Here is a 13,129-nt window from a genome sequence, read left to right as displayed (position 1 = left end):
TTGAAATAAGATTTTTCAATCATCTTGAATACGTAGATTCTACTAAAGTTTATAGACTTAGAATAATGCAACTGCGATCTAACTAGCATCGTAGAATACGACGAACAACCTGGGTTCAATTACTTTACGTTATCTTTTGCACGGTCTTCGAAATTTCGCGATGAAATACAGGAAATAAACAAATCCCATAGAATTGCATAATGTCAATTTTACTTAACCTTCAAAATTTTGTTGGGCATTATTTTGAAATTTTAATGGCAAACAGTGTTTCTTCATTTCGTTTTTGAAATATTTTGATATGGCTTTATTATGGAGTAACTCAGTTCCTCGCAGTAAAAAGTAAGAATATATATGAGAGCTTTTTACATGAATTTTTTTTACTGTTCTCATATCTGATGAAAGGAAATTAACTACCTAATACATTTATTCATCATGTTAGCCGAAATATAGAACTTGTGGAATATCTTCTTAAAATATAATTTAAATTCTTTTATTTACCCATTCAAATAAAACTAATGATTTCTAGACTTGATGAAGGCCTATATTCATTGAGATTGTTGTCTTTGGAAACCTTCCATTTTGTATTGGATAAAATTCAATCAAAAGAAATGTTTAGTGATAATGACATAGAAAATTTGATGAAAAAGCAAAATATAAGTGATACCCAAACTAGACATATAATAGAAACTATATCATTTATGCATAAACACTTGTCCAAAGTAATATTGAAACCTAAAGATTTGAAAATGGTCATGATCAAAAACTTCAATATTGAAGAAGATAAAGCACACTTGTGGATCAAGATTTGGACTGAAGATATGGGCCGAAATTTCAATTTGGGAAGTAGGTTTTTTATGGAAAAAGAGATAACATTATTCAAGTCTTTATTGCAGATATGAATGAACTTCAAAATGTATCTTGGGAACTGAACTTACAAGCTGCTTCCACATTATTCAGAAAAGAAGCAGTACCTACTGCAACAATACAATTGAAGGGTTCTAATGATAATACTGTCCTCTGTTTAGACGAAGAAGAGCTAGTATATTTATACAACCACTTAGAAAATATACAAACAAAACTAGATATGTATACTTCTAATGTTAGAGATTAATATATTTTTTGTAAAGATAACTAGGTAAGTGCACTTAGTTTTTTTTGCACAATTAATTTTCTGACAATAAAAGTGAAGATATTTTTGAAAAATAAATTTTTTATCAAGAGAGAATTCTTATTTCAGAACTCATTGATGAATTGAAGAGATTGTAATCATATACTTTTGTTTAATGTCTCAATTATTATAGGTTTTATCTTGAGAAAAGTTTATGCTTGAAGGATTCACTTGCTATCTCTTGCAGCTTTATTGTACTCAATCTGAAACTTTTTTTAAACTCTTTTGCAAAGAATAATCTTACCTCATTCATGTAGTTTTCAGGATATATTTTACAAAATTTATTCTAATCTCAAATCTCTAAATACAACTGAAAGTGGAAGAATATACTAATTTCTATGGACTAAAACTAGATTAAATATTGAAAAAAGACATTTAAAAAAAAAATCAGTTCTGTAATATTCATACAACAAATTCCTCACTCATATCAAACTACAAGTACAATTGAACAGTAAAATATATTACTGTATTTTTTGAAAATTTTATAATCTAATTTTCATATCTATATAATTCTGGGAAGAGCACATCCCAACATACACATTCCTTTAATTTATTTGTTAGGGTAAGATTAGCTGGAGCAGTTGCATTTTCAATGCTTTCATGTGTTGGATAGAGGTATGTGAATTTTCTCAAACATTTGAAGACTTCATTTTCTTCTGATTTTAATGGCTCTTGCCAACTGATTTTTGCTAATTTTTCTTGGACCAGCTGATAATTAATTGTGGGTACTTTATCTTCATTTTCTATTGTCGAATCCATTAAGTACACTTCCAGTATTTTTCTTTTAGATTTAACGTGTGTTACTTTGACAAAAAGCTTTTTATTATCTTTTGTTAATTCACTGAATCTGTCCATTGCTTGTTGGGTCCAGGACTCATTATCCAATGGGGATACATTTGTCAACGCACATCTGACAGCAAATGCTGGAAAAACACTGAACTTTTCGTCTAACTTAAATAAATTGTTTCGGTTCAATCTACATATTGTGCCATGATCATATAAGAAAATAACAAACCAATTACCATCTTGAATATCGGTTCTTACAATTTTTCCTCTATTATATGAATTCATAAAGAATACTACACAATTTAGTCCTATACAAATGTCTGACAAAGACAAAATATACTCCTCTTTTTTTTCACTGTAAAACTTATATAAATAATTTTGTAGCATATCTACTTCTGCAAATTTCATCCAGAACTTGGAAGGATCATAAATATTAGACACAGTACCCATATAAATACCATTAAGTTTCCATGTAACTTTATCAAAGAAATTGGGGATTTCAGTTCTTCTTAGATAATTGTTGAAAACTTTCAAACTCTGTTCATTACTTGTTGAACCACTATCAATAAATTCACAGTAAAAGTGTACACTTTCATAGTTTTTAATTTCATCAACTGTTACTTCTCTATCACAAACTTTTCTCGAATTGCTTTGAAGTATACCAGAAAAATTAATCTTTTTCACCAACTCTTCGATACCACTCCATCCTTGTGGCATTTTTTCGTCTATTGAGTCTTGAATTGTTGAATGGCTATTGTATTCTTCTTTAATCTCAAAAACAAGTTCATTATGAACAGTGATAAAATAATTCAGTTCTTGCTGGTATTTAGCTCTAAATTTGATACACAAATCTTCTAGCCTTATAAAGCTAATAGATTTCAAAATTTGTTGTAATTTTTTTATTATGGAAAAGTGAACGAGTAATATGTACTCGCAACCTTTCCTTTTTGTTATTTCCATCGCTGAATTCATTTCACACACACACACTTATAATAAAATAAAAATATAAGGTTGGCAGTTCCTCATCGAATAATTTGCAATGTTCTAAATTAGAACTTCTAATAATCTAATGGTACGGATTTCCTTGTTCTCTATCACCAAAATAAAAAAATTCAAACTTGAGTTGAGAATGAGAAACCAATTGACCATATTCAGCGTCGCCATATTGAATTGCGACAATACCAACTACCCAGGGTTCCCAACGGAGAAATATTGAGTTTACTAGAAAAATACCGTACCGATTATCAGTATGGTATGAGAGGTTATAAAAATTGGTGGTAAACTTTGGTTAAGTATTTTGTGTGTGTTTTTTTCAGAAAAATTGAACTGAAGATAAAATCCAGGAAATATGGGTAGATATCAATATAGTGGAGGCAGTCGTTGTTGTGTCAGTAATTGTTCAGCAAGAAATAGATGTAAAAATGAAAAAACTGACACCAAAATATTCTCTACAAAATGTAATGGCAAAATACTAAAATTCTGTCTGAAACATCTCCAAGGTAAGTGTGATCACATCTTCAGTATTGTGGGTGATTATTCCGGATAATTTCAGATTACCAGGCTCTAAAAAAAGAAGAGGTCAATTCATCCAATGATTCGACCAATGCTAGCTACAACGTTGGAGGTAAATCCGTAGAAAACTCTTTTCAATAAGTACTTTTGACATATTGTCACCCCCAGTAAAACAATTGTAGCACCAATTATAAGGAATGAAATATGGAATGTCTACTTGTCAGTGTAGAATAGAGATAATTTTTCAGTTCATAGTATCCATCCTTGTACTCTAATGAGGGACTTTGTGAAAATCATAGACTGTCTATTCGACAAATTATTTTTCAGAATTCCAAGCACTAATTAAACTGTCAATGAAGAAATCTGTCGACTTCGACCACAATTATTATTTCCAACAAAATGACTTAAACAAGTTACAAAATCTGCTGAACTATGTTCACCACCTTGAAATGAAGATCGAGGAACATAAGATGAAACATTCTACCAACTCCATTCAGTCTTCAATCAATGATCCCCACTTTCTAAGCTTCTACACAGGATTCAGTGATGTCATTACCTACACGATTTTTACAAGCATAATCATCAAGCATGCACTGGCATACAGAAAAAAGTACTTGGGCAAGGACAACAGTAATCTGGGAATGGACTATGAAAATCAGATATTCATAGTTTTAGTAAGGCTTCGTCTTGGTCTCTTAAAAGAAGATATCGCATATAGATATGATATTTCCCAGTCCACAGTCTCCAGAATGTTTAGGTTTTGGATAAATGTGATGTATTCATATTTCATACAGATACCTATTTGGCCTTCGAGAGAAATCGTGAAAAAGTATATGCCAGAATGTTTCATCAGTAAATATCCTAGTACAAGAATTATTCTGGATGGAACTGAGATTTTTATTGAAAAACCTTCAGATTATACAGTGCAGAGTAGCACATATTCTGTGTATAAGGCACATAATACCGCCAGGGGCATAATTGGAATAACACCTAATGGATTTGTGTGTTTCATATCAGAACTCTACCCGGGTAGAACTTCTGAGAGAGAAATAATTTTAAATAGTGGCTTACTGGAAAAGCTGGAACCAGGGGACTCATATGGCTGATAAGGGGTTCACAATTTCCAAAGAACTTGCAGATATTGATGTTGATTTGAATATACCACCATTTTCATATGGCAATAATCAACAATTCACTGACGCAGATGAAACTCTGACTAGGGATATTGCAAGTAAGGAGTGAGTTTTTTTAATATACATTTTATCAAATGATTGCAATTTTTAGGTGTTCGTGTTCATGTTGAGAGAATTATAAGAAATGTGAAATTAAACAGAATATTGCGCTGTAGCATTCCAAATACTATGGCTGACCAATTGAACCAAATTTGGGTGGTGTGTTGCCATCTGACAAATTTTAGAAAAAAACCCCTGTTGGATATAAAAATCAAGAAAAAATAGAAGAACAGGAGATTATAAGTTCATTTCAGATGTATATTATTTGTATTTTTGTTATAAAATATTTATGAAAATTCCTTTTTTTTTTGGGTGTACATTCTTCATTATATCAATAAATTCATTTTTTATGATCATAAAAAAAGCGAGTCTTTATTCATCAATTTTGAATTCAAAAAGTTGTTTATTATTGCTGCAACCTCTTAAAACAGTTCTTAGTCTTGTGCAATGAACATTTTCATTGTACATTATAAATGTATATGTATAAAGATAAAATGAAATGAAACATCCTACTAAAAAAATCAAAACTTTAATCCCTCTCAAACAAAAACTCAACACTTTCTAACTAGTAATATTATTAAATAGAATTAATAAAAAAAATAAACAAAAACAATATGAAATAAATAAATAATTTTTCAGTCTTCTCATAAAATAAAATAAAAAGATATTCATAAAGTGAGGCAAACTAGAAAATGTGTATCAGCAGATATTTAGATAGATGTTTAAAGTAAGTAAAATAAAATCTTATTAATTTTGGTTAACGACTTTGGAATGCATTTTACAAATATTCTCATTTAAACTTTCGCGGGGCTGAGAAATTTCTCTCAACATCGAATAACGAAAGTTACTAATTAGTAACTTTCGTTATTCGATGTTGAGAACCCTGGGTAGTTGGTATTGTCGCATTTCAATATGGCGACGCTGAATATGGTCAATTAATCAATTAAGGATTCTGTGATTATCATAAACAACACAGAATACTAAATATAATCAATTAGAACTGCATAGACCATATCACCCATAGACAAACTAATTTTTTTTTATTGATCTATGAACATATAACCTGAAAATGATTTTTTAAATAAATAATTTTTCGAAAGGATTATCGAATTTTGATGTCGTAAGTTTCTTAATAAGAAACATTATAAACTTGGTAAGTGTAAATTAAGCTTCATTACAGTATTTTCAATTTGAAATTTAATTTTGCATAACCAATTAATAAAGCATATTTTACGGTACAGAATTCCGGGGGTACACAATCGGGTATTAACCTTTCAAATGAGGAAAACATTGTTGAGCTAATCAGAGATTTTTTTATGTTTTTATTGAGCCTCTCATATACACCAATAATCTATCTTTAATCTAGATATTTATGATGTTTGTAGAAAAAATTCAAACAAACAGGTATTACTCAACAGCATATCAAGCTAATTATTCCAACAACAAAATCAATGTGAATAGTGAAGTAACAGATGGTAATTCCCTCTGATACTACAGAGGATGTTCAACAAGACAAAGGTACATCCCCAAACACATCTGTCTTCGTTTGTAAATTTTAGCACATAGAATAACTGACTTCACAACTAAATCTCCTTTGGGAACATGTTCGATTTCTTTTCAATGTACGTCTCCTAAAATATTTAGCATATATTTAATGGGTTTCTAACCATTTCCATTTCTAAATGCTTATGTCTGTTATATCATACAATGAAATGTAGGAGTTACCTGTGAATATTAATGTGATTCTAACCTCAACTGCAAGAAACCCATAGACCTAATATCCATTATTAGGTCTATGAAGAAACCTTCCCATTGTGAAACTTGTAGAGGATTACAGCCAATGTTTCCGGAATTGTATTGTTTAGCTGCTACTATAACTTGAACAAATGTGAAAAGTGATAGCTGTTCTTTCTTAAATCTTACTTGTTTAAAGTAATTTCGCCAATTGGGTGGTCATCTGCAAAAAGGGGACAAGAGTTTGGTTTTTCTTATCATGAACTGAAAATTATATGTCATGCCTCTTAAATGTTTTCTCCTCAACACATATGATGCAATTTTTAGTGTCAAACTGTGGATGTTGGTTGTATGTTTTATAATTAAAAGTAGCATAATAATTTCTATAAGCATCCCTAACCATCCTAAGATTTTATTCTTTTTCTGTATTGTATTGTTCCATTCTTGTTACTTTCCCTTGGCTGCCAAGGGCATTATAACTTATCTTTGACTCTATTGCCTCGCTATACCGCTTTTAGATATCTTAATTCATACTGAAGTTTATAGCCTTCAACAATGATGATTTTCAGCAAATGAATCCTGGGATTGGAATTCCAAAAATCCTGAAGCTTCAGTACTTAGAATCAAGACTGTTAATTAGTTAAAATCAATTGTGGGAAATTTCCTATTGCAAAACACTACGAGAAGAAGATCATAATAACAGTTTTTGAGTGACTTTAGAAACCAAGAGGAACTTGAAATTAATTAATTGTTTATGCTCAGTAGTATTAGTTGATAGATATAGCGTAATCTGTGAAAGTGAGAAATAAGAATTACAACATAATTTGTCTGCGATTTTCCCCATATTATTTTTCAAGTTTAATAATATGTCCGAAACCACAGGGAGTGCTCCTACATCTAATCGAATCAAATTCAGATGCAAGTATCCATATTGTTTGAATTCCTGTTTCCGCAATTCATCAAAGAAAAAAAATGAAATTAGATTTTTCAATTTTCCCAGAAATCCTTGTCAATTATTGGCCTGGAAAAAAGCCTGCTCAATTAGTCCATCTACAGACTGCTCAAATCTTCACATATGTGCAGATCATTTTATGTCTTCTGATTTTAATAACCCCTCAAAACCAACAAAACTAAATATAAACTCTGTTCCTCGGTCTCCATTGAGCTTTCAGATTCGACATGACCATTCTTATAGTTGCTTAAATTTCTATTCTCCCAATTCATCTAACGACAATCTTAAAATCAATTTCAATTGTCCCACAAAACCTTCTCAATTATTGTCCTGGAAAAAAGTATGCACAACTATACCATTGACAGACGGTTTAAACTTCCAAGTTTGTGAAGTCCTACTATTGCCTTCTGATTATAATAACTTGTTAAAACCAAGAAGTATAAGAGTAGATTATGTTCCTCAGTCTTTTTCGAAATATCGAGTTCAACATGATCATTCTTATACTTGCAGGTCATAACTACTTTTTGAAATAAAGTCTATATATCTTGTTTTTATTTATCTTGCAATACCTAATCCATTCCAATTTTCGCAGCAAATAGACATCAAAAGAAAGTTTGCTTCATGAGTGACGGATAAAGAGTTATAATGGAAAAAAAATTTTGGTAACTCGTTTCCAAGTCCCTTGAAATTACAGACATTTCTTGAGATTGATTTTTCGCATGTCGGCTGTTGTATTCAAACGCGAAAAATTTGAAGATTCGCCTGCATCAATTTTCCTTTTGAAGAAGTTTGCCTACTCATAATGAGATTCTGATTAGTTTTTAGATCAGGCAACACATTAAAAGTTAAACACGAATAGAAAAATTTCACATGATCCACTCTAAAATAGGTAACAGAATATACTAAACCTAATGACCTATCTTTGTGAGTGAAAATACTGAAAATCGTAGTGACAAATGGAATCCGACAAAGGGATAATTAAATATTATATGATATTTTTATTTACTTTAAGGTCCTAAAAAATTGGAGAAATTGCTATCAGGAATTCAATTCGAGTAGGTAGTTCCGAGATCTTACTTCGGGATCTCATTAATTTTTAAGCGATTGTTTGCATCAATTTGGCATTTATAGCCCGTATATAAATAATGATTGAGCCCTTTGATATAACCGCTAAATTCGTTGATTCAATTATATGGATGATATTCGTCCTTAAACCCCCCTGGGTACGCCTTTGGGCTACATCCATCCAAACTTTGAACAAATCTTCATCTACATATGTGTAATCCAAACGCTTTGGAATGTATATGTGTATTCAAAATTATTTATTTGATAGAATATAAAGAAATATTATATGAATACATTTTTATAAGTAATAATAATTCTTCAGCAGATATGTAAGATAACACAAACAATAAAACTTTAAGAATATATTGTTTCCTTTTAAATTTGAATGAACCGTATTCTCGGATAACCTGAGATAATATTTTGCCTTATTATTAAAATTTACGCCTGTACATTCAAATTTGTCTAAGCGAAGATTGGCCAAACTTCTCTTTCCTTCCGTAGGTGGTGCTATATAAAGATTAGACTTGCTTCTGGAATAATTCAAAAAGCATTCTGTGACAAATAAAACTTTCCTCTGATAATTTCCTTCAATAAATTAATAGAAAGTAGAAAAACCTGCTTAGTTGATCCTTTATCTGAATTTCCGTAAAGACATTCTCTAATAAGAAAAGCGCCTGCTTATTCTATGCATCAAGAAGTAATCGAAATGTCAAAATGTTGAAATCTTTTATGTTCTTGTCTTATGTTTTCCCCTACATAAACAAATCATGTTTTAATTTTTTAAGCAAATTATTGTTATATTTTGTTGTTTTGTATTGATATCTAAAGGTAAGTGATACAGAGAAATTATTTTTTAACTATTTCTCAATCAACATTGAATTGTAAACATGTTTGGTTAATTCGAAAACAATCTAGTCGTCTCTTTTGCAGTTTCTGAATCATTACATTCATTGACAGTTTACATATAAATGTAAAATTATTGTTATTTCTCTTTTAAAATAACCAATGTGTGTAGTATATCATTTTTTGACTCATCAAAAATGGTTTTCAAATAATTTTGGTGAGCAAAAAGATAATAATTGATACGTATGTAATTATTTGAATTTAACTTGCAACTGAGAATTCATAAATCATACATTTCTATTGATTACTATGTTTTTCTAGATTTAGTAGAAATGGCTTCAGCAGGTCCAATGGTCAGTTGGGACCCTTATTCAAAAGCGAGTTCTGAGCCCCCTCTTCTTCCGTCAGCTTCATTGCGAATCAAAAAGTAAGAATTTTCTTATCATCTTTAAATTTTTTATATTATTGTCATACATTAATGTCTTTCATTTTTTTTAATATTACAGGGATTTGATGTCATTATACCGAGACCCTCCGCCAGGAATATTTGCAACTGCAAGTGAATCTGACATACGTAATGTTCATGCTCTTATTATAGGACCTATGGATACTCCATACGAAGGCGGGATTTTTTACTTTTATTTAAGATGTCCTTATGATTTTCCTATACAACCACCTAAAGTTAGATTTATGACAACAGATGCTGGAAGAGTTAGATTCAATCCAAATATTTATGCAAATGGCAAAGTATGCCTAAGTACTATAGGGTAAAAATCTTTCTTTTTTCTTATCAGCTGCTACCAACTGTGTTAGTAAAGATTGTTATTCTTTTCTCTGATAATAATGATAATTAATCTTGCTGTATTATATAGCACATGGGAAGGGCCTGGTTGGACTCCTGCTCAACAAATCTCATCTTTGTTAATTTCAATTCAGAGTCTAATGAATGATAATCCAATTGAAAATGAACCTGGATATGAAAAGGTAAGTTCTATATGAAATGAAACAAAATATTCTCCTTGACTTATTAAGAATAAATTTTTGTTTCTTTTCAAGAATTTCTTTGTTATCAGGTTTAATTCACTTTTAATTAAAAATGTAAATGTTGGGTTAAATTATTCACTTTTGTACTAATATTTCTGTGAATAAAGATTATTGTTATTATTATTATTATAAATAATTCAATAATCTATTATTAAGTTTAACATTTTGTTTCAAATTACAGTTGCGTAATCTAGGTGAACCATCTCAATATGCTGAGATGATAACTTATGAAACCCTAAGAGTAGCAGTAATTGGTATGGTAGAGAATGAATGTGAATTGAATATTCCAGTGGAATTTCTGCCTATCATAGAAAGAACATTTTTACAGTATTTTGATGTTTACACTGAGATTTGCACGAAACACATGAATCTAGATGGAATGAAGTATAAGGTATGTGCATTATCATTATAATTGGTTACAGACTTAACATTTTACTTTCTAGGATCCTTTGAATCACAATGTGACTGTTAAATATAATTTCAAAGAACTGTTAACAAAATTGAATGAAATAAAGGAGAGATTAACTAACAAGAAGGTGGTGAAAGAAGTGTCTAGTGATGGCGATGGATCAGACTATAAAGAAGATGAAGAAGATAATATTGATGAAAAAAATGGTAAAAAAATGAGGATTGTATGATATACCTCAGACAATTTCTGGATTGATATTGAATCAGTATTTTTTATATTGTATTTTGTAGTAGTAAAAATTGATTGTCCAAAATTGATTGGTACAAATTGCACCAATTTTTTTTACTAACATAAAGGGGTTGCATGTGTATATTGCATGTTTTTGGTTAATCAAGAATTCTCCCAATATAATGTATTATGGGGACTTGATACTCAAAAATGTCGATGATGAAAGAAGCAAATTTTCAAAATAATCAAAGTATGCTGGCCCATTGAAAACTTTAAATGATGGTTTCAAGAAAGTAGTTTTGTTAATTAAATAAATACTTGGACAAGTTGATTTTAGTTCGCAAATGTTATCATTGTCAATTAATTTATATATTTCAGTTTATATGATTGTAAGTATGTAGTATTTTTAATCTGGAACTGAATCTAACAAATATAAGTTTTCAATTTGCATGGCCTTGGTGGGAATTCATAGTAATTATAAATAAACAAAAATAGAACTGTGATTTTTACAAACTTAATTTAGCTCACGACATATTTCTCTAATATTCCCTTCTTCAGGTATTTAAACATTTAAGCTATCTATAAATTAAAACCATGTTTATATCCTTTAGGGTTTAAAAGATACATTATGCTAATTACAGCTATTAAGTTGTATGACGGTTATCATAACTTTTATTTAATCTATTTCTAGGAAATAACTGTTAAACTGTTGTTGAATTTTTATTTCAACGCTTTCTATCTATACTCTCCATTAGGAAGAGATTGAACAGAACTTCCTTTTAGTTTGTTATTTACTTTAACAGATTTTCAATGTTGAGTTAGTTAAAGCGTACTTATTCCTAAAGAAGCCAAGGCATTAGCAAAATATGCAGAGATTTAAGTGAAGTTGGTGAAAATTCAAATGGTTTTTTGTTTATTTATATTCAGATATTTCATATTGAAAAATTAGATAATGATTATAAGATATAAATTGATTTAGATGAATAATAAATATCACAGTACAGAATGAGTATAATAATATGTACGAGTGATGTGAATCAAATGAAAAATAATCCCTGCCAATGAAAATCAAGCAATTCAATTTTTTATATCTACAGTATAATCATTCAAAACTTCCAACATTATTGTAAGTTATGTGTGAAAGAACCATATACAAACCGAGAGACTGTTGTGCAATATTGATTACAAATTTACAGTCGAACATAATCTTGATGTTTCACAACAGACAGTAGATCATTACAGCTGAAAATTTCATGTTTAGTAGGTTTATTGTACAAATGTTTAGAACCTTTTAATGTTGTATATTAGTTTATTTGGGTATTCAAGAAAATTTTGGATCTTCATTTTAGTTACAGTTAATTTAAAATAAGAACTCAACTCTATGTGGAGTTATTAACCCTCAGGTAGAGAATTATTCAATTAGTTTGAGAATAAGGTCCATATTCAAGTAAGTCCTTTGTACTTTTCTGAACCTAAAGGTTTTGAGTGTAATTCATAAGACTAAATTAATCTTATACTTTTTAGCATGTGGTTACTTAATTATTTATGTAATTGGTTTTTGCTGAACAATAAATCAACTGTAATGTTTATTGATCCATTGTGCGAGTTCCTCCACTTCATCAATGAATTTTAATATCTTTTTCATACATGCATTGAAAAGGATTTGCAGCTTAATGGTTGTACGGTGTCTGAGTACAGAACATCACTAACATAGCAATTTGAATTTATCAACAAGCAACAATCTATTTGAAAATGGTGTGTAAAAATGTCTTTGTATTTTATAATTTTGTTGCGTATATGTCATATTTATTTGGATGGAAATTTTTTATCTTCAGTTTTTTTTTTGCATATGCTCTCATATTTTTTTAACATTCTTTCCACAGTTCACGAATTCCTCAAGTGTGGCAGTGACGAGAAATTATATACTGAAGCGGACAATTTTTACGAGGAGTACAGTTCTGAAGAATCAAGTGATGATAATGACGAAGAAGCAAACTCAAATGATAGTTCAGAACCTGAACTAGATAGTTCAAAACCTGAACTAGATGATTCAGAATGATTCCCAAAGAATTGAATGACAGATTATTTTATGGAATATAACTTTTATTGAAACAATGTTGTAGTTATTCTCTTTTAACATAATTGAGTCGAAGAAA

General features: G+C 29.8%; 3 protein-coding genes across 4 annotated transcripts; all 3 read left to right on the top strand.

The window, feature by feature from the left end:
• The first annotated feature begins 7 nt into the window (after window positions 1-7).
• LOC123675691 lies at window positions 8-1,220 on the top strand. The gene is made up of 3 exons (XM_045611148.1): window positions 8-339; window positions 527-843; window positions 894-1,220. Exons 1-3 carry the CDS (start codon window positions 299-301, stop codon window positions 1,109-1,111), a joined length of 576 nt encoding a protein of 191 aa, XP_045467104.1. The 5' UTR covers window positions 8-298; the 3' UTR covers window positions 1,112-1,220.
• Window positions 1,221-3,144: 1,924 nt separating this feature from the next.
• LOC123675689 lies at window positions 3,145-4,994 on the top strand. Of its 2 annotated transcripts, XM_045611146.1 has the most exons (5): window positions 3,145-3,206; window positions 3,271-3,453; window positions 3,507-3,578; window positions 3,794-4,697; window positions 4,751-4,994. In XM_045611146.1, exons 2-4 carry the CDS (start codon window positions 3,303-3,305, stop codon window positions 4,570-4,572), a joined length of 1,002 nt encoding a protein of 333 aa, XP_045467102.1. In that variant the 5' UTR covers window positions 3,145-3,206; window positions 3,271-3,302; the 3' UTR covers window positions 4,573-4,697; window positions 4,751-4,994. The 2 variants fall into 2 exon arrangements, with proteins under 2 accessions (XP_045467102.1, XP_045467100.1); XM_045611144.1 differs by lacking the exon at window positions 3,145-3,206 and having other exon boundaries at window positions 3,213-3,453.
• An 832-nt stretch (window positions 4,995-5,826) lies between these two features.
• LOC123675688 (ubiquitin-conjugating enzyme E2 Z-like) lies at window positions 5,827-13,088 on the top strand. Its single transcript, XM_045611143.1, has 7 exons — window positions 5,827-5,851; window positions 9,614-9,719; window positions 9,799-10,059; window positions 10,165-10,276; window positions 10,518-10,727; window positions 10,780-10,951; window positions 12,857-13,088. The coding sequence occupies exons 2-7, from the start codon at window positions 9,625-9,627 to the stop codon at window positions 13,030-13,032; spliced, it is 1,026 nt and encodes a 341-aa protein (XP_045467099.1). The 5' UTR covers window positions 5,827-5,851; window positions 9,614-9,624; the 3' UTR covers window positions 13,033-13,088.
• The last annotated feature ends 41 nt before the right edge of the window (window positions 13,089-13,129 follow it).

The sequence above is a fragment of the Harmonia axyridis genome, chromosome 3, assembly GCF_914767665.1.
Source record: "Harmonia axyridis chromosome 3, icHarAxyr1.1, whole genome shotgun sequence".
NCBI lineage: Eukaryota > Metazoa > Arthropoda > Insecta > Coleoptera > Coccinellidae > Harmonia > Harmonia axyridis.
Note: the sequence above shows the minus strand (reverse complement) of the source record. Positions and strands in the feature narration are given on the sequence as shown.